This window comes from Chamaea fasciata, unplaced genomic scaffold (genome assembly GCF_029207755.1).
Source record: "Chamaea fasciata isolate MVZ Bird 193981 ecotype frontalis unplaced genomic scaffold, bChaFas1.0.hap1 SCAF_1, whole genome shotgun sequence".
Taxonomy (NCBI): Eukaryota; Metazoa; Chordata; class Aves; order Passeriformes; family Sylviidae; genus Chamaea; species Chamaea fasciata.
The window spans coordinates 58,992,230-59,016,137 of record NW_027094086.1 but is presented as its reverse complement, the minus strand read 5'-3'; the positions used below and the strand labels follow the sequence as shown (position 1 = coordinate 59,016,137).

Below are 23,908 nucleotides of genomic sequence, written 5' to 3'. Positions count from 1 at the left end.
AAAAGGCAAAAGAGAGTCAGCAATGGTGGGTGGTGGATGAGAGTTTAAAGCTCAGCCTAAGGAGCCTAAGTAGCAGCAAGAGAAAGATGGAAGGAGAAGGAAAGTGGAAACAAGGAGCGCTCTGAATATTAAGAAGGGACAGCTCACAGGAGAGGACATTTTGACAGATAATGACGAGTGACGGGGAAGCAGTTTTACTGCAAAAGCCAGGCATGTAAGGACAGGGAAAAACTTCATGGTATATTTACACCAAAGAACTGATAATTTACAGACCATGTGCAGAAAGGATTTTAAAAATTAGCTGGTAATTTTGGGTGCCATATGGAAGAGCTGACAGAGTGAGACACCTTCAAGTTATTCGACTGTTTCATTTTTGGAAAATGAGACATCCGTGAGTTCTCTCACGTTTAACCTGCATAACCCCCCTTTAAACTTCTAGCAGCAGACCCAGACTAATGCTGATCTCCTGAAGGACTTGGTCCTCATTTCTGAATCAAGTGGCTTGGGAGTGAGCTGTGGCTGTAGTGGTCTGTACCTCCACACAATACCCAGCCATTCCCCGCATGGACACATGGATGCTCCTGTAGCCCTGGTCCTCAGTACAGGCAACTTTCCAGGTGCCAAAAAGGCAGTACAGGCAGGTCAAGCTTTAGCAGTGCCCCACTACTCTCACAGAGCTATTTCTTGTTTATTCACTTCTAATTTTCCCTTCATGGCCCGGTTCAGAGCACCCTGAGTTCCCCAGAATTTTTTATCAGGAAAGTCCATGCAGCAGTGAAGATGCAAACAAATCAGCCACCAAAGATCAGCCCCTACAGAAGTTGTGCCACCCCATGGCCTGGCAGGGCCTGCGAAGGCTACAAGCTGAATCCTTTTAAAATTTAACCTTGCTTAACCCTCGAGCTTGGGCTACTTTCAGCTGCCCCAAAATGATTGATAAAAGCCTGCACGGTATCACTAATCTCGGGGGCAGTGCAAGCTGTTTGGGTTCCCGTGTGCACATATGGAAGAGCTTTGGAGTGTCAGATCCAATTCTCAATCGCTGTATCAGCAAAGGTGCAATGAAATTCACTTCACTGCTCCTTGAATACGTTATATTTAAGACTGCCCAGAAGAGGACTGAAGTCTCAGGGCCATTATTTGGTTAAAAACTTGGAGAAGTAATTTTCCCGCTTGTGCTATTAAGCATGTGGTTTTCTTTATTTTGAGATCTCACTTTGCCTGGGTATATACATCCATATATCTCACAATGCATGTATGGAAACCATACACAATAACAAAATAACCTTATGTACTGTTAGGATTGGTTTTAAAATTTACGGGGTACAACCCTATTTTTATTTTTTTTTTTCTTAAAAGGAAAAATTCTAAAACAATTTCATATAGTTAATGTACTGTTTGGCCATCCATTAAAAAGATACTATTAAACCAGTCCCAAAAACACTAGCAAGTGAGTAAACGCTTAAACCACAAATCTCTCTCAATCCTATGGGAAGGAAGTGGGGTGGGGGACTCTACCAGTTCCAAAATGGCAAGATCATATATCAGAGGTGAATAATAATGTGCAAAAAACATATGTGTCAAGGAATAGCACAAACTAGGAGAGGTAGGAGAGAAAGGACTTTAAGGGATGAAAAATCTTAATGCCGGTTAAGATGGAGATTCTGAAACTATAGGTCTTGCTAATGGAGTGGAAAGAGAGAGAGAGAAAGGAAAAAAAAGAGAGGGTAAGGGAGGGGGGAAGAGAGGAAAAAAAGAAGAGGAGGAAAGAAGAAGAAATAAAGAAAAAAAAAGGAAAAAAAAGGAAAAAAAAGGAAGGAAGGAAGGAAGGAAGGAAGGAAGGAAGGAAGGAAGGAAGGAAGGAAGGAAGGAAGGAAGGAAGGAAGGAAGGAAGGAAGGAAGGAAGGAAGGAAGGAAGGAAGGAAGGAAGGAAAAAAAGAAGAAGCAGAAGAAGAAAGAAAAAGAGAGAGGAAAGGAGAGAGAGAGAGAGAAAGAGAAGAAGAAAGAAAGAAAGAAAGAAAGAAAGAAAGAAAGAGAGAGAGAGAGAAAGAAGAAAGAAAGAAAGAAAGAAAGAAAGAAAGGAAAGAAAGAGAAAAGAAAGAAAGAAAGGAGAGAGAGAGAGAGAGAAAGAAAGAAAGAAAGAAAGAAAGAGAGAGAGAGAGAAAGAAAGAAAGAAAGAAAGAAAAGAGAGAGAAGAGAAAGAAAGAAAGAAAGAAAGAAAGAAAGAAAGAAAGAAAGAAAGAAAGGACAGAGAGAGAGAAAGAAAGAAAGAAAGAAGAAAGAAAGAAAGAAAGAAAGAAAGAAAGAAAGAAAGAAAGAAAGAAAGAAAGAAGGAAAGAAGGAAAGAAGGAAAGAAGGAAAGAAGGAAAGAAAGAAAGAAAGAAAGAAAGAAAGAAAGAAAGAAAGAAAGAAAGAGAAAGAAAGAAAGAAAGAAAGAAAGAAAGAAAGAAAGAAAGAAAGAAAGAAAGAAAGAAAGAAAGAAAGAAAAAAAGAAAGAAAGAGAAAGAAAGAAAGAAAAGAAAGAAAGAAAGAAAGAAAGAAAGAAAGAAAGAAAGAAAGAAGAAAGAAAGAAAGAAAAGAAAGAAAGAAAGAAAAAGAAAGAAAAGACAGATGGACTGAATGGGAGCAAAATAGCAGGGTGACACTCACTCTGGCTGTAGCAATGCAAATGAGGCCTCATTGAACAGGAGTGCACAAAGCACAACTGTATATTCCGTACACGAGACAGTTAAAAATTTGAACATAAGGTAGCATTTCCTTTATCATATCCCATAAAAATAGCAATTTGCTAAAGCCCTTGTAGCACAGTATGGAAGGTGGTGTATTTTACTGATAATGTAGAGATGACAGATAGTCCTATACTAGGAGGTTTCAATGGTGTCTTGCTGTATAGCATAATAAATTGTGAGGAGCAGAGACAGAGGACAGTGCAGGCAGGCACTGCTCCACCTCCAGTAGCCAAATAATTCAGCCCTGGCTCAGTAATTATGCTGTGTGAAAATATGGGATTAATTAGACTGGTACACTAACACACTGTAGTCTCATTAAAGGCTGAACAGCATTTTCATAGATACTGCCACTTGAACAGGGCTTCTGCTAATGTGAAAAGACAAAGTCTCTTCTTTTCACACTCCTTGCTTATTATCTTACTTAAGGCCACTTAAGCAAAGTTCTAAAGGCAGCCTGGCAGAAAGCCCTTTGTGGGATTTATTTTGTTATTTTACCTGTATGCCAAGGAAACAGAGGGGGTTGGTGGGGGGAAAGGGAAATGCTAACATTAGCAATAACTGCAAATTCCCCTTTGCACCAACCAGAGTTTTTCTTATCCTTCCTCCTTTTGTAATTTTTATCTCACTCTTTTGGGGAGGGAAGCATGGGTTGAGGGGGATGATGTAGTGGAAAGATACCTCAAAGAGATAGAGATAAAAGTTGTCCCCCATTCCAAGTCTCAACTCTTTGGTTTCAATTTCAGGGGTCAGCCTCTCTGAAGGATTTGCTCAGCTTGATGGGGGAGCAGGAGACCCGTGCCAATGCTGCATCCCATCATGCCAATGCTGATGGAGGAGTGCTGGGGTAGGGCCTGTGTCTTTTGAACTGAGAAGTGATTAGCAAGCCAGAAGACATAATTTATGCTAAATAGTTACCGTTTCACGATCTTTTATATCTGCAGAGAAAAACCACCTTCCTCCCACTTACTCCAAGCCACTGAAAAGGTCTCACTCACCCAGAAAGTCCAAATGTTGCCACACTTGTAATTATAACTCTGTTATAATTCTCAAAAGAGAACAGCACCTGGGAGAAAATTGATTTTGGAAGGGAAGGACGTCTGTAACACAGCCTCTGTTAAACAAGCAGATGTCCTCCGTCAGGTGCCCACGCTGCCCACACCCTGTGGGTCAGCACAGGCCAGATTGTCACAGTGTCCCCCAGGTCCCCTGCTCCCGTGGCTTCAGCCTGCCTAGGGACACCTGGGGATGCTTGCTGTAGCTGGGGGGAGGTGGGAATCAGGGCTGGCACTATCCAGCAGCTCTCGCTGGGGAGTGGGCTTGGTCCTTGTGTGCTTTAATTCTGGGTAAGTGGTGGGGATAGAGCCGGCTGCTTGGGAAGCAGGCTGCCACAGGGGTGTTAAAATATAAAGCTTGTCCTTTAAAATTAACAGGCCTCTGTAAAGACCTGCTTCACCCTGCTCTCAGGAGAGCTATTAGAGCACAGAGAGACTTTGCCACGTACATAGGAAGGAAGCAAGGGGGGAGAGAGGCAGGAGAGGAGCCCAGCATATCCTGATGACAGACATTAATAGAGGTATCTGTGCAGAAATACTGTGGGCTTGGAGATGCCTTTGAAATAGGCAACGGTAATATTCAAGTCGGAGAAATAGCTGATGTTGAATAGACTGAAACCTGCTTTGTGGCTTAACAAAAGTGGGCAATAGAGAGAGGCTGACATGAAACAAGTCAGTTTGCAGCAGGCTCTAAGGTTAGCATCATTAGCAAAGGGGAGAAATGATTAGCAGTAAAAAGTAAGACATTAAAAAGAGATTTAAAAGGAGAGATAGAGGGAGCTAGGGGATGGGGGGTGCTTTATTTGTACCTGAGGAGAATAAAAGAGATTCTACCCAGACACATTTGAATACTCTCTACTGCTTTTGCACATGTAAGTTTTATGAATATTTACCTTTCACATAGTTTGGGAAAGAATAAATTCTTTGGCACTAATATTGACATTTGAGAGCAGATTCTCCCGCCCATATGCAAATGCTCATAAGAAATCAGGTGAAAAGAGCATCCCAAATAATATCCCTCCTGCAGGTAAGTGCCTTTTTGATCATCTCTTAAAAGTAGGCTGAGTTAGATACTTCAGACATGGCTTTAGCTCAGTTAGTAGCACTTTTGCTCTGAAGTGACATTGGTCACTTTAAATAAATAGAAGGTATGCTCCTGAGTCTCATAAGTGCTTCTGAAGTCATCAGCTCCTGACTCCCTCCAGGCAGTGCTTTGGAGCTTTCATCTTTAGATGGGGACATGCAGCCAGCCAGGTTTCCTTTTTGCTCACAGCCAGTGTTTGTGTCCCTGGGGACAAGGGAGGAGAAATTTAATTTCTGGTGTCAGGCTTTTTAAATATGTTTTCCAGATCACAAGTCCATTCACATTATACCATCCTCACTGAGACTGGTATAAAGGAGCAGAGTGGCTGTGGAGAGACTCGTGTCACCCACTGTGTGTGCCACTGCTCCACAGAGTGACACATCTCACGACACGTCGGGACCCTCGGCAAGGAGCCAAGACACACAGCACTCTGCCAGGGACCATGTCTGTCACCCTGTCCAGCAGGACAGCTCTCAGGGCACTGCTGAGGAAGTTTGCAGAGATGGTCCCCAGAAAGCCCTTCAGCTGTGCAGCAGTCGGGAAGCAGGCAAAAATTCATGGGATTTATTTGCACTTCCTTCTCATGGACACACCAAGGGAGCAGCTCACACTGATCCAGGCAGGGAAGATTAGAAACCTGCATACCTGATGTCTGCACACGTGTAATGGTGCTCTTGAGCTGTGCTGTTCACATAAGCAGTGGGCATTATTCCCTCCCAGGACATAGGTTTCCCCTGGGGACAACCTTCCCTCCTGCCCTCACACACTTCGGTCTCCAGGAAGCTAAAATACAAGCTCCCCAACTCCCATTACTGGGGGCTGTTTCACTCTCAGCCCCACATTTTTTCTGGAGACCTCAAACCCTTCTTAGCTGCAGCAGGAGAAGAGCCAAGTGTGATAGCTCTGTCCCCAAAAGACTGCAGCAAAGCGAGCAGCCGGCAGTCACGACCAGCCCTGCGCCCACCTGAGCCGGCAGCACACCAAGGGCAGCCCACTCGGACACGGGGCAGCCACCACCCAGCTGAAGCCTCGCCCAGGACTCTGGGGGAACTGTGGGAAGGCTCCTCCCAGCCACCACCTCCGGGCAGGCAGCTCCTGCATCCTGGCAGCTGGCATTGTCTCTGCTGCAACCACTTCCTGCAGTCTCCCTTCTGCTTTTTGGGCCATGGGGCCATCACCCACTCCTGGTGCTGCCTCGAACAAGCTACATCAGAACGAGTTCACGGCCTTTGGATGGGAAGACCCAGAATAAGAGGAGACATGGATGAGCAGTCCCCTACTCCCTGGAGCGAACCTCTGATCCTTACAGCAGGAGCTCGAACCTCCTTCCTACTATCCAAAGCAGAGTACACCAAGAGGTTAGGCAGAAACACACAGTCCAAGTCCTGAGTAATGCCATAGTGCCATGCCCTATTCCATGAGTCACAGGAGCAGGCTGCTGCCATAAATGCAGTCACAACACAGGGGAAATGCAGGATCGGGAGCATGGAAAGTTAAAACTGGCAACAGGCTACATGTAGACCAAAAGTGAGAAGAGTTGGACTTTCCTCCTCCCCGCTGAGGGGTCCCAACACTCCATCTCCACTATCCATTTGTCTCTGGTAATTGTCTAAAGGCTGAGTTGAAAGCCCAGTGTGGTGAACCTCAACTAGCACTTGAGTTGTCTGCAAGGCCGTGAACAAGTGCCTTTGGCAGCAGCACTCGTGGCCATAGCGCATGTCCCAGCTTAATTCCCGAATCTGGTTCTTGTTCACCACACCAGCATGAGCCTTTGGAGACAACAGGTAAAATACTAATGGAAGGAATTATGGAAATGCAATTTTGACACATTGGCGAAAGAAGATGAGAGCTGATTATGAGACCTGTCAGCTCCATCCTTCTCTCAGCTCGTTGTGTCTGTGTGAATAGAGAAATCAAATTAAAAATGCTTGAATGCGTTCTGGAATCCAAAGGGGAATGTATTGATCTGAAGATAAGGTCAGATACAGGCCCTTCAGTTTCCAAGTGGAGGGGGTGGAACTTCAGATTTGTATGAACAAGAGAGCAAGTATATCCAAGGCTGGCCAGAAAGGGACCCTCTATTATGTTCTTCCTTGTTGAGAAATACATTTCCAAAGTCAGATAACAAAAACCAGCTGCCTTGAATGCCTATAGAAAGCACACCCCTGGGCAAACCTGAAAAACAGCATCCTTCAAACAACCTCTCACAAGGGAAGATGGAAAGAAATAAAAATGATAAGGATGTCAGCTGGCCAGAGCCCAGCAGGGCCATGCAAGGTGTCCGCAGTCCCCTGGACCTGAGCTCACATCTGTGGAGAGGGAAGGGGGACCTGATCTTTCCCTAAGCCAGAAGGATTTAGTTGGCAGAGACAAGAATATCAGTTACCTGAATGTTAAAAATTTCCCCAACTTCTTCATCAAACTTCTTCTTCTCCTGAGAATGTTCAGACTAAAAAGTTATAAAAATATCATTTTCTCTCTGTGTCCCTTGTTATTTTTTGCACTTCATCTCAAGGCCCATTGCTGCTTCTTAAAGGGAAGAAATAGGCTTTTGACTGGAATAATGACAATTTGGAGGCCACAGTTTCGCTCTGTTGCAGATCTTTGCCTATTTCTGATATACATGAATTCAAAGGCTGGTGCTTAGATCTCAGACAGGATAAAGCCAATGTTTGCTTCAGAAGGATTTTCTTTGGGAAGAGTACATTTTTTTGTAATCGCAGAATGACATATTGCTCTGGGGTTATAAAGAGAATTTTATATTTAAAAAGCTATCTCCAAGATATGTGCTCCTTTTACTCAGCTATAAGCTAAGCAAAACAGAAGGAGGGAGAGAGAGAGAAAAGGAGAGAAAATGAATTAGCTTGAACTTTTGCTGAGATAAATATGGCCTGATCTTTTAAGTTCAGTTCATGCAAGCAATCTCCCTGAAATCAGTGAGGTTTTACCCATGCACTTGGAAGCAGACCTTGGCCCCATATGGCTGAGCACTAAAAAAAAAGTGCTTTCAAAACATTAACTAAATTTGGCTGTAATAAGAGACGGGACTCAGCCAAATACCTGCCTCTCTTGGGTCTCCACAACTGCCCCTGAAGTCATGCGTGGCACAGCTACATCAGGGTCAGGTGCCCTGGAAATCTTTTGTCCCTTCTCCTGGACACACCAAACCCATGCAGCTGCTGGTGTTTTTGGGAGGGGACTCGGGACCTCATGGAGTGATGTTGGCCGTGGCAATGGGCTGAAGGTAAACTGGGTTTCCTGTGCTCTCACCTTAGCTGAGCAGTGAGGGGAGATCAGTGTGGGGGGGAAAGGCTTTCACTCCGTGCCTTGGCCCAGAAACAGCAAAACTGACCTGTGTGTGCAAAACAGCGAGGGACACACCGGCCTCTCCTCATCTGATGGGAATTGTGTTCATGGGAGAGAAAGACAGAGGGTGAGGGTGTGTGCACGTGAGTGCATGTGCAGCAGAAGCAGCATGGTGTGCCTCCTTCTGCCCCTACCCCCCTTTCTTTGCAGAGGTTTCAGATCATCTGCTTTTCACAGGCATTGAAAACTAGGGGGAAAACTGAAGCCGGATTGTGACTGGAAGCTAATGTAGTCTACATGCAGCAGACATCTAATATGATGTTATTTATTCCCATAGATCTGTTTATTTTGTTTTCAATTTACCAAACCCTGTGACACATTCCCAAAGGTACCTTGTTGTACAATACGTTGCACACAGTAAGATATTCAGCCTAATTCACTCTTTGTTTTGTTTCAGTTCAGCTGCATGAGGGCACAAATGCATCTGTGTTATATCTTCTCCTGTGACTGATGTTGCAGACTATTGCCATAGGGTTTTGTGAAATGGGATCTTAGTTAATCTAGGGCATTGTCTTTGTAGTGCTAAATTCTTATTTGCAAACATAATGTTCTGGCATTGATGCAACAGGGGAACATTCGTTGTTTTTTTCTTGTTTGGTTTTTTCTTTTTTTTTTTTTTTCTGTTTAGAATAGACTCTGTGTTTTTAATAAACTTTTATTCTAAAGCTTTTTTCTCCCTATTCTGCATCTGATCTGAGGCATTTATAACACATGGCAACATGTCAATTTGATGTCTTTAGCAAGTCAAGCCAAATATTCATAAAAGTCATGTGCCCAAACAGAAAATGTGTGCTCCTAAGGAGAAAAGTACCTGATGTTTTTTAAAGCATCTGCAGGAAGGTGATTCTAGCCTTTAAACATACACACACATACAGACACAGATGTACAGAAGGGATTTTGAAAAAAATTGTCTGTCTATACCCTGGAAGGATGGTATCACTTAGAAATCAATGGCTTTTCTTTGCACTTTGTTGAAAGCTCTCATGTTTTCATTTTTCTTTTATTTCAGGAATGTGTTGTTCTTCAGTATACCGAGGACCTGGTCTGAGGAACTGCTGCAGAATTGGAATTCCAAATTGGATATTATAGAAGTCTGCTGCAGACAAAATTTGATGTAAAAAGGATCTGGAACAAATTTGATGAGATTGTGAAAAAAGGAAGATGGGATGCAGATTCATTAATAAACAGCCTGTGGGTAGGGAGCATAAAGCCTGATTGATCACAATTACTGCAGTTCATAACTGGAAAACCAGACATTGGAGGACATGCACAAGGTAAAGCTGGTCTGACATCAGAGCTGAGCCTCATCTATTTATTGTGTGGCAAATACGGAAATCCAGCTCTTGCTTGTGATGGGTATGTTTCCATAACAGCATTTAGAGTGGTTTAATTTTCACTTCAGCAATCTTTCAGACTGATTATCAAAGGGGCTTTCTTAGAAAGCTGTTTGGATGAAGAAACCAGATCTCCCACATGTGCCTTGTCTGGCACAGCAGAACTGGGGGTTTCACGCTGAATTAACACCCAGAGCGCTGTGCAAACACATGACTCCTCATCACCAGCTATTCCTGCAGGGAGCTGTGCTCATCTCCTTGGGGGTGCAGGCAAAACAGGCCCTGTGAGCTGCCACTTGCCCAATGGGGCAGCTCTCTACTGCATGGCTGGGTGGGTGTGTTAGGTGAGCAACCATGGCTGGCAGGTGAGTTAAGGATCTCTCTCCTTGTAGGAGCACTCAAAGCCTGGCTCTTCCCTCTGTGCCAGCTCATACACTAGAGAAAACCCTGTGCAGTATTGTTGCCTGTATGTGTAACACTCCCATAAACTTCAGGCTTCCTATGCAGAAAGGGAAATTTTCTATTAGGTATCTGCTGTAGGAACCCCCAAAGCCAACAGGAGCAGTCAGGGGCCAAGGAGAAGAGAAGTGGTGCAGCAGTGAAAACAAAGAAATGCTTCTTTCTGCCCAGTGCCCACATCAGCCCCTGGTGTCTGGTTTTTGGGTACACTGAGCACGCTCACAGCGGGGGACACCAAAGGCCATTGGAGTCAGAGAATCATATTTGGGTTGGAAGGGACTTTAAACATCAATTATTTCCAACTCCCTGATACAGGCAGGTATACCTTCCACTAGAAGGTCACCTTCCACTAGAAAGATGGTAACATACCAGGGATATCTCCTTATTTACCAAAGCCTTAGAAAGTTAATGTCTGTGTTAGCTCAAATGAGGCCCCACAAATGTTTGGAGATCTTTGTACTCTGTAGCTGTCCATCTGTGAAAGAAGAGAAACATTTCCTCATACCTTAGTGGAGCTAAAGGAGGACAAAGCTGTGACGGCTTGGGAAGCACTCAGACACCAGAGTGACAAGTACCAGAAGAAATGACCACAGAAAATGACTCATCCTGCCTCTGGAGCAGGCTTTCAACAGCACGCAATGAACCAGGCATGGGGCCACCCACTAAACCACTGAGACAAATGACTGAAGAGCTGTTTTCTGCCACCTGTGGCATGGCAGAGCTCATCTCCTGCACTGCTGGGGTGCAGTCACTCCCATGCTGCAGATGAACCACAGCTGGGTGGCTGAGGCAGGAGCCTCACTCCAGCTGCTGAGTGTCGACTGAGGTAGCAGGAGCTGAGTCACGAACCCACCTTAGAAGAATCAAGGAGAAGAAATAGATCTCTGATTGTTTGCAGGGGCTTTGAGGGCTCACTACTGGAGTAGGGCCAGTTTAGGACTCTAGTAGAAGGCCCAGCAAATGGGGACTAGAGGACAAACTCAGCACCCAGGGCAGAAGAGTAGACTGGTAAGAGTTTCTGCCACATTTGCACTTAGTCTGTTGAATTTTGGAGTTAGATACCAACAGACTACAAGAGCAAAAGAGTTTATTATCTTCTCTTGCTGACTTCAACAGGCATGGTGCCTAAGACTTTTCTCCTGCTCCTTGGCAGCCAGCTTTTGTCCACATCTCCCACAGTTCATATCACAGCCCAGCAAGACACGTTCTGTACCAGAGTGGTCCACTGGCAGGATGACGAGGTATGCAGCTAGTCTGTTGCTGTCATAGCCAGCCCTTTACCTGCAGGAACAAGAAATTCACTTCTGGAATTGAGGAAAATAATAACAAAAAGACATCACGGGGATCTAGACTCTCATAGGTCACTCAGCATTTCTCTTGTGGATCCAAGGTACCGGACAGAAACGCTCCTGGAAATTTCTGCTTCCATTTGCTTTAAATATCTGCAGTACCTGCTGTCGCTGGATTTTATCATCATAGCTTGCATATGGATCTAAGGCAGGAGTCTGAACAGAAACGTCCCACATGGTGCCTAGCTGCTCTGAGCCAAAGCAAGACAGCCATCCTGGTGTTTGGATGCATCCCTCTAGGTCTCCCTTCACCTGCCATCCCCACCAAGCTGCTGCCAGCCAACAGTGCCATTACGTCTGTTCAATGTGCCACTGCAGCACCAACCTCTCTGCTGCCCTGGCAGGGGCAGGCAGTGGGCTTGGGACACACATGTCCCTGTCTGCAGCCTCAGGTACAAACACAGCCCCAGGCTTCCCTTTGCTTTTTCCTTTTTAACCTTGAATTAAAGCCCAAGAATAAATCAGCTGAATTATCTACTCTGCAAATACATAGGCAAAGCTTACAGACTCCAAGCAAAAATGAGAAGAAGAAAGAGTAAGGCTGAGAGGATGGCCAGATGTCCCTAGCAAGGGAAAAATCCTCCTGGAGCTGGGCATCTGGATTTCACAGCTACCAAACACCAGCAATCACCACCATATGCTGAGCAGAAAACACAAACCTGTTCTACACCCCCAGCGACAGAGGAACACATTGGCAGATAGAGGAAGCTTAGCAGGATTTGGGGGAAAGTCCCGAAAATCTCTCAGAGTAAGACATCTGCTAGCAAGGACTTTATTTGCCACAGAAACGAGTCCTTTCCTTCCCCTCGTGACCTTCTATACCTGGATGAGACATGTCTTCTCTGTGGGTGTCTCCCCTTGTGGGAGTCTGGAGGTGTTAGAAGACCACTCCTGACCTGGAGTGCATACAGGACTCGTGATGGCCAGATTTCCAAACCCAACACTGTATCCTGCATGGCATCACAAGGTCAGTCACCTGTGTCTGCCCTGGGCAATGGTGGAGAAGAAAGAGAGAACAGAGAGGGGAAGGGAGTCGGATTTGGGTTCTGAGTAGGTGCTGGAAAGGCACATTGGGTTTTGCCTCCTATTATATCTGCCTCTTGTCTTTCAGCTCTGGTGTGTGTGTCTCCATTGCATGTGAGCAGTTGTGGCTTTTGGTTCCTGATAATTCAGCTACGTTTCTGCTCTCAGAAGCTCCTTAACAAGCTCAGTTCCTAGCAGACCAAGAGTCAAAGGTTCTGACTTCTTCCCTTGCATTTGCTCAATCTTTTTTTCTCCTTTGTCTGACCAGATGTCTCCTCGTGACACTCAGCTTATCCAACCAGACCTCCCAAGGAGCTGGATTAATTTCAAAATCTGTCTCTTGAGCATTGCACGGATCCTGAAGCTCATGGCTACTTACATATCAAGGGATGCATCCCAGCAGAGGCAACTAACTAATCACCCCTTCTTCTGCTCCCTAAACAACCATGTGGTTCACTCCCAAACATGACAAACTGGCAATGGGAATCTGTGTGTAGGATCTCCAAGAAGCTGAATCAAGACATGCAAAAGCTGCAGTAAGTAATGAGGATTCAAAGCAGCAAGAAAGGATGATTCCAAGCAGCAAGAGTGATCAGAGGTCTGGGGAATGTGGAAGAAAAGCCATCCCAGAATTATTCCACTGCTGCCCGGGGGATTGCTATTCTTACTCATCAGAAATTCCCAGAACCCGATGGCTCTCAGTTAACACTGACCTCCAGGGCAGGACTACGCAGTACAACTGGTCGTTCAAAGTAGCCTTGATAAATGTGTTGCTGCCAGAAGACAAGAATGTGTTTTAAACAAGGTCAGGTGTCCCGTTACATTGCAGGACATAATCCTGGTTTGTGTATACACACACATCAATTTCAATTGCACGATACTACCTGTCTATGGTGAATCTTTGCTTCTCCATCACTGCTCCTAAATCCTTGGTCATCATTTAAGAACATCCTAATAGAAAAAGTCAAAACTGGTTTTGTACAAGTGGAGTTACTGGCTTGTCCTCTTCCTGGTCAAAAATTATCTTCTGATGATGGTGAAAATCCCATTATATTCTATCACCTTACAAAACTCAAAAGCTTTAAACATTCACTGTGTTTTTTGGTTTTTTTTCCCCAGTTAAAAGAAAAAGCCTGGTTTCCTTTGCTGGGCATATTAGATACCTTACCTGACTAGCAAAAAACAAACAAACAAACAAAAAAACCCCCACCTTTAAAGCAGCACCTCATATGCACAGCCACTGAAGGAATTAGTCCCAGGTCGAGGGCTTCCTATTAGCTTTATTTAATACATATGAAGGACCCTGGGTTGCTGTCCTGATTATACACACAAGCAGATTCCACAGTGGACTGTATTTGGTCTTGAAAGCCTATTTTCCCCATAGTTTTATTTACCATTCTTAAAAAGGATAAACAGAGAGCCATGTGCTTACATCTTTTGAAGAGCATATTTCCTCATGCTCTACAAGAGGCTTCTTTGAGCACACATCATTCACAATTGTGCTCTTGGAAGTTTTAGCAATATTTGTTTCAGGTAAGTTTATTTTTATATGATTGACTGAAATCTCAAGCTGCAATTAAGAAAATTGCAGTGAGAACCATTAAAGGAGTAGCGTCATTTTCTCCCCTTTCCTCTAAAATGTCAGGTTTCAATGTCACCGCGAGATAACCCAATCGCGTGCCTGTACTCCCGGGCTGGAGCGAGCGGAAAACCGTCTGGAGTACTAATTACAAACGACTTGGAATAATGACATGAGGCAGAAAGGAAAATGAAAGGCCCTGGTCCCTATCACTTACCCGCCCAGGTGTGTGCACAGAGATGCAGGTTATTGTGGAGCCGTCTATTCCGTAAATACACAAACATCCATCCCCACTTGTAGAGCAGGCTCAGCCCCTCCCCCATCTCCCTCTGTCTCTCTGCCCTTTCTTTCTCTCCAATTATAAACCAGCACCAGGTTTTCTCATCAGCCATCTCCATGTCTCCAAATGGCTTTTCAGTGTCAGGCCTATCAGGAAATTAACTCATCATGCAGTGACAGCTGCTAATTTTTTCCCCTTACATGTCAGATGGATCGCCTGCTGAAGCTAATAATGAATCACCAATCCCTGATTAGAAGGTGCTTCCGAAACATATAACTGCCATCTGAGCTAACTTTTTTCTTCATATAAAATGATATCACCCTAGAGGAGCAGAAAACGAATTGTATTCTTCAACAAGATAAAATGGGGGTAGCCTGAGTGAGCCACACACTATCTTAAATTATGGGCTAATATTGCTCAATAAAATAAGTGAAAACTCACAGCTCTTCTCTGTTTTGCCAAATGAATGACCCTTTTTTTCTGTTATTCCTCTCACTTGAACTAACTTAGTTTCAAGTTTCAATCTTCACCCATCTCTCTTTATTCTGTTTACAGCTTTTGTGCTCAGGAAGTCCACTGAGCAGGGAAAGTTGGAGAAAAAACCCAGACATTGCTTTATGAGGCCTCTGCCTACCGCAATGCCAGCTCCTTGTACTGCCCTGCAAGCAGCTCCAGCCCCATCTCTCAATTCCCAGGAGTTTCTGAAGGGGACTCACCTGCATTTCAAGCACAGGTCCAGCTCAGGGCCAGCCTGAGGCACAGGAACTTTTAACACAGAGATTCCTACAAGCTTTTACATGAGCTGAATCCACTGTCCATGAAAATCTCAACAGTCTTTCTTCTGGCACTCAGAGCTAACACTCCTGGTTATTAAAGCAGCATTTATAAATGACAGCAGTGCTTGCAAGACTATGCACAATCCGCATGTGCATAACAGCACTTCAACCCCCTGGCTCATCCCACTTCTGCAGCAGAGTGCAGCTGGGAGTCAGGCAGAACGGTATGTTGCTGTGGGCCCTTTAGATGGTGTTGGGTTTTGGGTTCTTTTGTTTTTGTCATAGGAAATATTTCTCTAAATATCATTTCCAGCTATCTCTTACATCCCTTTTTTCCCCAAAGATGGAGCCTGAATTCAGAGGCCAGGATACACTGCCTCATGAGGTGTGTATCTGATTCTTAAGAAATGGAGGGTGAAACTGCTTGCTGGAAATATCTCTTCTTTTTGTCTTCACTTAGGATTTTTGGTTCACTTTTGGTGGGGTTTGTTTTAGCTTGGTTGAGGTTTCTTTGTTTCTTTTTGATTTGTTTTTAAATTTATCGATTATTATTTATTTATTTTCCCCTTGCATACTAGTTCTGTGGTTCTTAAATACTTACATCTTCACCTGTTTGGCTGTCGTCACCATAAGTACAGAGACATCAGCATAATCCAACTTCATTAATGCTTATTCAGAATGGATAACAAAGAGAAAATTAAGCCATTGGCTCTGGCAGTCAGAATATCAGGAGGCAACTGACTGACATGGGAATACAGCCCCCTCAACAATCAGTTCCATTACAGCACAGCCCTTGAATTCTCTGGAGACAGGCAACTGAAGGTATTCAAACCAAACAGTTAAACACACTTGCAGTGAATGGCTGCCTGGGCTAGGCACCTTCCTACATCCGCCACACAAGTTCTGTGATTCTCTGACAGTGGACACTGCCTGTGGGAAAGGGCCCTGGCAGCTTCTGAACCTGCTCCAGGAGAGGTCACCAGCTCCATGCATGGCCCTTGGAGGGTCAGGGCCTTTCCAGGTGGTGCTCTACTCTAAGTGCCTCCCTATGCTCCCTAATCTTCCCTGCTCTCCAAGGCAGAAGGCATGGGAATGCTTGAAAGATCCATAGAGCAATCCAGCTCATCTCCTCCCAGATTATGATTTGGGACAATGCCAGGAGCTCTGGCACAAGAGTGAGACAAATGCCAGAGATGTTTCCTAGGTGCTGGACGAGACCTGCCATAGCCTAATCTTTCAGTGTATGGCAGAGAACGTTTCAGCATGGAGTTGAGACAGTCCATGGAGTCCTTAAGCAGGATGACAGCTCAGGAACGAATGTCACCCGTGATTTCTAATGTTACATTTGTAGGGCACTAATAAGTTAACTTTAAAGTGCACATTAAAAAGAAGAAGAAGAAAAAAAAGGCCCTAGGAAAATATTAGCTTTCCTGATCAGGCTGCACTCAGAGAAAAGTATCGTTAACCTGAGCTCCCAGGTAATTACAGCACATGGTAGGTTAGTGAATCCTTTCCAGTGCTCCCAAGCACAGGAACATCTACCACTGGGGCTTTTTTTTTTTATGCAAAGGTCTGCTCTTTTCATTGTGCATACAATGTGATTGCTGGTTTGACACTGCAGGCTACACTGGTTTTATGAAGGATTAAATGCCACCTGAGACATATTTATCCTAAATAAATCACAAATGGTAAACTGCAGCATGTCAGTGTCAACACCCTGTACTGCAGCAGAAAGGTTAGCCATACAGGACTAAGCACAGCGAAGAATTAGCATCCAAGCTGCAAGACCACAGGGCTACAGTTAACAGGAGAAATGATCAAGAAGAAATATTTCCACTGAAAAACATTCAGTTTTTTGAACATCTGTGAGAGTCTTGCAGAGGGCCATCATTTTGTAAAGGTCACCTTTTTCCTGATAACAAACGGGAGTTGATCCTGTCACTGTTTGCTGAAGACAGTATTTAAGAGTAAGTGAACAGCTTGTCACTTTTAAGAAAGATGAGCAAGTCAAACTCGCCTAATTATGAATCTTGATGTCTAACTTGAAATTTACTTTTTTGGGGGTTTGACAAAGACACAACCTCAACTCTTGGAAAATAATAAAATTTGAAAAATAATAATAATAAGAGATGAAGAGGCAGCAGGATCTTACAGCCCCAGAATGAAGCACCTTTTCTCAGCAGCCCTATCAGAAAATACATTTTTAAGCAGTTGTTTCAGGAAGGAACTATTGTTTTACTCCACCCCAACTTTCTTACAGTCGATAATTTTAAGATATTAAACATGATAGGAAACCCAGTTATCTCTAGAGTCAGCATGGCTTATACCCTAAACACTTACACAATTATATTAGGCATGCATGAGGCACACTTCAGAAATTAGATTCTTTTATCTTTATCTATCTAGCAAGCTAGTGAAAGGAATAGAGAAAAAAGAAAATGCACAGACATAACAGATAGCATTCGTTTGCTCCTGCTGAATGCCAGTTCTGTTTATTGTTTAATATTAAAAATCATGATGCTTCATTTTAATGCTAACATTTTATTTGAAAGACAAAAAAAAAATCCCCAAACCTTGCCAGTTTATATTCTACAATTTTTCTAAAGAAACAGAAGCAGTTTTATCATGAAACAAATCTTTTCAACATGAACTTGCACTGAACAATTGCAGTATATCCACAAGTAAATAACTGACATTCTGGACTAAGCAAGAAATACAAGGTCACCTTTTTTTTCCCCCTACTTGTTAATGTCAATGTCAGAATTTTCTTTAAAAATCCTCCTAACATTTGAGAAGTAGCTCACAAAATGAACTGCAAAATGGTATTTATATGAAGCACTAGTTTTAAGAAAAGCAAAACACTGACAGTGACAATATTTTTTTCCAAAAATGCACATTTCTTATGTAGGACTCTCATCTAAAATTAAGTGGAAGTTACAGGCATCAAGTTCTTCTTCCCGAGTATGTATAATCAAGGATTTTCTGAAGTGTAGCTTTTTTGAGCTCTTCTTTAGGGAAAGTCTTATGTGTTACCATGAAAGAGTAAAGTACTATGAAAACTTTCATTTTAGATGCAAAAAAATCCTTATTTTGATGACATATTTTTAGTAAAGCATGTTTTAAAGTAAGATTTTAGAAAGCAAAATGTCACCTGTTCTACTTTAAAATTAAGAAGGGTACCCAATACTGTATGTACGCTTACCTGTTCACCTTGCTATTGTGGGGTTTGCATTTTTTTTTTTGCATATTTATTTGTCCACAAAATGTACATATAAGTGCAATTATTTTACTCCTGTGATTATGTTATACAAAAATGACAGAAAGCAGGGAATTACCCTGAGATAAAACAACGTTAAGACAAAAACATCGACAAAGAAAGCACTGAACAGAACAATTTCTACTTTGGGTGGGGGGCTTTTTATCCTGCTTTGTACTGTAGTATGCTTGTTTTATAATAATCCCATATAATAATTCTTACAGCTATTGTAACAAAACTGTATTATCCTCTTCAGTGAACTCCTCCTATTAGCAGGATATGTATTTGTTACCTGGCTTGGAGGAGGTTCTACTGAGAAGGCTTTACAGAAAATGTTCCAGGAATACAGTGCCTCCATAATTCTGGTAATATCCTGCTCTGCTCTGCGCCCTGCCTATGAGCGAAGCTCTTCATGCTTCTTGTACTTTGTTATAATCTCTCTGGCCTTGAATTACCTGTGAGCCACCCTCTGTATAAATGACCATGCTTGTTAACTGTTCTCTTGCTCTATCAGGGGCTACAGCTTCAGCTTTTATAGCAGTACCAGCCTGCAGAATGTCTTGGGAGCCAGCTGTCTCTATCACAGCATGCGAGTACACACCAGGCTCATCCTGCATGTCTGGTGGCAATTCTGTGACGATGTAGTGCGTTGCACCTTCAGAGAAGTCACCATCAGAACCCTGAGCCATGGCTTGAGCTAATTCTTCACTGACAATAATCTGTGATATTTGCCCATCCGACTCCACTAAATCCATGTGTTCACTCTGCACACTGAGTGTGTGGCTACCAGCTTCCTGCATAATTATCTGAGATCCTTCTCCAGCTACCATATGCACAGTCCCTTCCTCATTTACAATGACCTGGGTGACACCTTCTTTCATGAGCTGGTCGGCTGCAGCCGTGTCACACACAGCAAACTGCAATACTCCTTGCACCATATTCTTGAAGGCAGCCTGAGCTCTCTCCTGAGATGCAATTATAGCGGATGGGTGCATGACCCGTGTCACTACTTCCATAGGTTTGGTGTCTTCCTGAGTCTCCTGAACTTCATGGAACATTTGTATTTCTTGTCCCTCTGCATCACTGGGAATGCTGGGCATCTCTGAGTTTGGCATTTGCAAGAAGTCCTTCTGACCAGACCTACATCTGTCAAGGAGTCTCGATTTGTTTTCTGCTTCACCCAGCTCTGTCACAGCACAGAGCAGGGCATCTAATGCTGAGGAGGACTCCGGAGGATGGACTGTAGCTTCAGAAGCATCTAAAACGTCTTGTCGCATTATCTGCTGCAGTACTGCACCACTGGAGTCAGGAACCGCGTCTATCTGAACGGCCTCCTCCATCTCAGCTCCCGCTCCTTCAACCACCACCACCTGTGTGGCACCATCTGCTAGCTGCTCTGTAAGGATCTGCTCAGGAACCACGCTACTCACGTGGGAGCCGTTTTGGTTAGTGGCTATGACTTGCCCATCCTCCGTGATGTGGACCACCCTGGCCATCTGCCCGGCCATTGCCAGCGTCTGCAGGGTGGCCGCCGCTGTCTCTTCCACGGAAGCGTCGATGGCAAAGTCGCCATCGTATCCTTGAATAATAATGAACTGCTGAACTTCCTCAGGGGACTGTGGCTGTCTCCTGCTGCTCCGAAAGCCCTTCTCCTTCACTGGAGAAACCTCTCCCAGCGCTGCTGCGGTAAAAGGGCTCGTGGTTTCCACAAAGGTTGCTCCCTGCCCCTTCAGTCGGCACTCGTAGGACTTGGACACAATGCCTGCAAGACAAAATACACTGTTAATGTGGTATTGTGGCAAGTATCTACATTACTTTAACAAATTGTAGCTTAAATGGAAAAAATTCCTTGACAATTTTTAGATTTCATTGACAGAAAACATAGATAAAAATGAGCAAATGAAGAAAGCCCATTTGCATGTTTTCCAAATAACATCTTTACAGGTTGAAATAATTGCTGAGTGTAACAATTTTGCAGCTTATTAACAATTTAAATGGGTTTTTAAAAATATTCTGTATAAAAAAAGCCCCGATAAATACAGTATACAGTTAAAAGCTGCATCTTTTCAAGAAGATCCTATTGGTGATATTTCAGTACTTCAGTAATGAATTTTAGGATTGTATATTACATTAAACATATCTTGGTATGAGAAACTGTGGTTGATCTTCTTAATACCCTGCTTTTGTTGATGAGGTGATTGCCATGCTGTCATTTTGATGCCATTGTCTTTCCCTTCCTTCTCCATCCAGCCTCTTTCTCCAGCTCATGTGACTGAGTCAGTCACTTGCCCAGTTACCTAGAGAAAACACTTGGTAGTTTTCTTACCTTAAGCAGGATGTTCTATAAAATCTAATCCAGAGAACCCTCAATTCCACATCTTAATTATTTCTGCATGAAATCAATTAACAAACTATAATACCTGTAACCTCCATATTCCAGCTGCTGTGCTACCCAATTTGGTTTTGTGTCATTGAAGGTTTCCTTCTCAATCCTCACTACTAACAACAAAGCTTCAGCAAGGCAAATGGTGCCCAAGGCTGTACAAAGTCAAGACCATCACCTTCCAAGCATGGCCTATGTATTCTTGGAAAGATATAAATGAGTAGACCCTGTGGCCAGCTTTGTGGATGTCCATGGAAGGATAGTTCTATCCCTCCCTGTCTCCCCATGGCAGTGCCACCCAGAAGCACCCAGAAAGCTCCTCCATGTGCTGGGAGCAAGCTGTAGGACACAACCAGTGCACACAGAGAGAAGAATGGGTGCTTGACATTGCAAACAAGGTGAGGGTCTAATGACAGATGGGCCTTGGGTAGGCCGATTAAATCCATGCTGCTGAGACTGCCCATATCCACACTCCAGTCTAAAATCACCTACGCAAACTGAAATCACATCTCCAGAATAAGAGGTGTAGGTTCTTACCACTAATGCAAATAGCTATGCCATGGCTTGCTTGGGATAAAAACAGGCAAGAAAAAAAGTGACACTTAGTGAAATTTCAGGCTAGCACTGTACTTTCCAAGCCAGTTTGAGTGAACAATGTATTTCATTGAACTCAAGAGACCAAGAAAATTATACTAAAGCTGGTCTAAGGGGGCTCTTTCACTCAAAGCATAGAGCTGTCAGACCCTGATCCCACAGAGAATTAAAATGGGCTTTAAAAAGAGACTCGTTTGCTTAAAGGTACGTTCACACTTAGAAGCTGATTTACTCCAAGACTGAATACTTGGCACCTAGCAGACTCTAACAACTTGCTATGTTAAGGCAGATATCAAGCTAAAATTCCAAAATAACATCAATAATTAAAAGACCAAGATCTTATACTGATATCTATCTATCTATCTATCTATCTATCTATCTATCTATCTATCCATCCATCCATCCATCCATCCATCCATCCATCCATCCATCCTTTTTTCAATTACAGAGCTTCTGGTAGTGAACTGTAGTGTGAAGCACAGAGAAGTCATTTTGTCAAGCTGAAAGGCGGCAAATCACCTTCACAAGTCTAAACCGATGCCATGCTACTTTCTCATTCCTAGTTTGCAAGGCAGGTTATCTTTGGAAAAGAAAATTAATGATTTAAACCATTAGATTGTTTCCAGGTGATGCTGCATAAATATCTGGCACATGCAATTGAACTACATTTTGTCAGGTATAAACAAGAAGTAAGCTTATTGTGGTATATAACTGGTTCTTATTCCCACTTTTCCTGTGCTCTCTGTAGGCACTGACATTCATATGACCCCCCAAAGAGCAGAAAAGTAGGAAGGGGAAATCAACATAAAATGACAATTATCTTAGCTCCTCCACATTTTGTAATAGAGTATAAGTAATTAATTCTCTCAGGAATCTTGCTTTGTTGACAGGATAAGAGGAGCCTGGCAATGATGTGGCACAAAATCAAAATAATGCCACAAATCATGCATTTTCCACTGGATTTCAAAATCAAAATAACTCTACAATCATAATTTTCACATGCACTAACACTAAAATCATGACATCTTTCTCCAAAGATCGTAATAATTTATGTACAGGACACAGCATCAGCGTATCGAGGAGATGCTCAGGTCTGGGGAAGGGAAAGAAAAAGGAAATTCACCCTGTTTTCATCTCCTCAAGTAAATGCCGTGCCTGTGAATCTATGCAACTCCAGTCTTTACTGTGCAATTGAATGAGAAGTCTCCTGGGTGAAGAGCTATCTGGTGAATCCCTCGCAGCACTGATAATTATGCCATTCTGACTGCTTACTTAATCTATTTGAATCCAGAGGTGAGTTAAGCCACTTCCTGACCATTAAAGTAAACTACATGGGTAAATACTGCTGTCACTAAGGGGTGTGATGAAGCTTAACTACACCAACATCTTAACCTCAGCTCAGTGCAACCCCAGCTATTCCATCACAGTTCATAAATGCGATTGCAGGTCCATCTTTTGATTCAGCAATTTAATAACTTCGAGTGCTGTCAGTACTGCTTTGAAAAATGGCTCCTATAAAATGTAACAGCCTCAATCAGATTGTAAAAGATTCACCCACTGAAGATTCTTCCATTTCGACTATAATGAATTAATGTTGAGCTGTGTAGAAGTTCAAGTGTCATTTAAACTAATGTGAATCTACTGTAACTTTAAATTTTAACTGGACTATGACCAAGAATTTACTGGGAACATCAACTTCAATTTCAGTGATTTTTCATGGTAAATACGAACTGCAGATTTTACTGGTTTTCTTTTGTTTAAACAGTGAAAAGCCAAGTAGGGAAGGTATTTAGAAAACAACAGATTTTGAGGCTTAGCTGCTATTCCTATAATGAAGCACTGGAATCCAGCAGAACATTTGTAGGAATTTTTATGTATTTAAGGAACATGTCACATTATTGGGCTGTATGTAGCAACAAACCATGTTGTCCCAGTAAATCCAGCCTGCCTCTCGCCCCCTCTTAACAGTTAAAGAGAAGGGGTAAGTGTTGGCTGACACGGCAAACATAAGCTGCAATACTAGCCCACATTAATATTAGAAAAAGTGGACTTGTTGCTGATTGCATGTCATTGCAAATTAAAAAGATACACAAATAGGCATTAAAATGACAAAATATAATGATACAAGAGCTCATATTCAGACAATTTGTAAGGAGGTGTTTCATATCTAGGGGTGCAATGATCAGAGAATTGGTTTCTTTCCAAGAAGTCTGTCATTTCAGCATAGCCATTATTTATCAGTTGGAGTCCTGAGCGACTGTTAGTTTTTTATTTGAAAATGTCAGGGTATTTTAGACATTAAATCCATATTCGCAGGTTATTTTAATTCTCTGAGACTACAAACTCCTGAAATAGGGCTAAAAGAAATGCTTTGATGTTTAATGTGTGTCTGGGAAACTAGAAATAGGGCTTAGTACCTTTTCCCCACTATCTTACTCAATACCTGACTTCCTTTTGTGTCTCTGTTTTATTCTTTTGTTACTGTCATCATTTGTTCCCCACAGAATAAATACCTTATTCTTTTGTTAAGCTTACATTTAATTAAAATGTACAGGATTTGTGCAGTAAACTCGAATGAAACAAATAAAACAAGGGCCCCCTCTCTTGAAGGCATACGTTGTGAATGAAAAATGTCATTACAGAC

The 23,908-nt window shown here is 43.0% G+C and overlaps 1 protein-coding gene across 5 annotated transcripts in view; it reads right to left on the bottom strand.

Annotated features, from left to right (window-relative positions):
• Positions 1–17,496: 17,496 nt before the first annotated feature.
• The window catches only part of ZNF407 (zinc finger protein 407), a 332,095-nt gene continuing 325,683 nt past the window's right edge, over positions 17,497–23,908 (bottom strand). For all 5 annotated transcript variants that reach the window (XM_066184474.1, XM_066184482.1, XM_066184488.1 and 2 more), the window contains exon 9: positions 17,497–20,049. In XM_066184474.1, the coding sequence (XP_066040571.1) occupies positions 18,698–20,049 (1,352 nt within the window). In that variant the 3' untranslated portion in view covers positions 17,497–18,697. The remainder of the gene's footprint in view (positions 20,050–23,908) is intronic.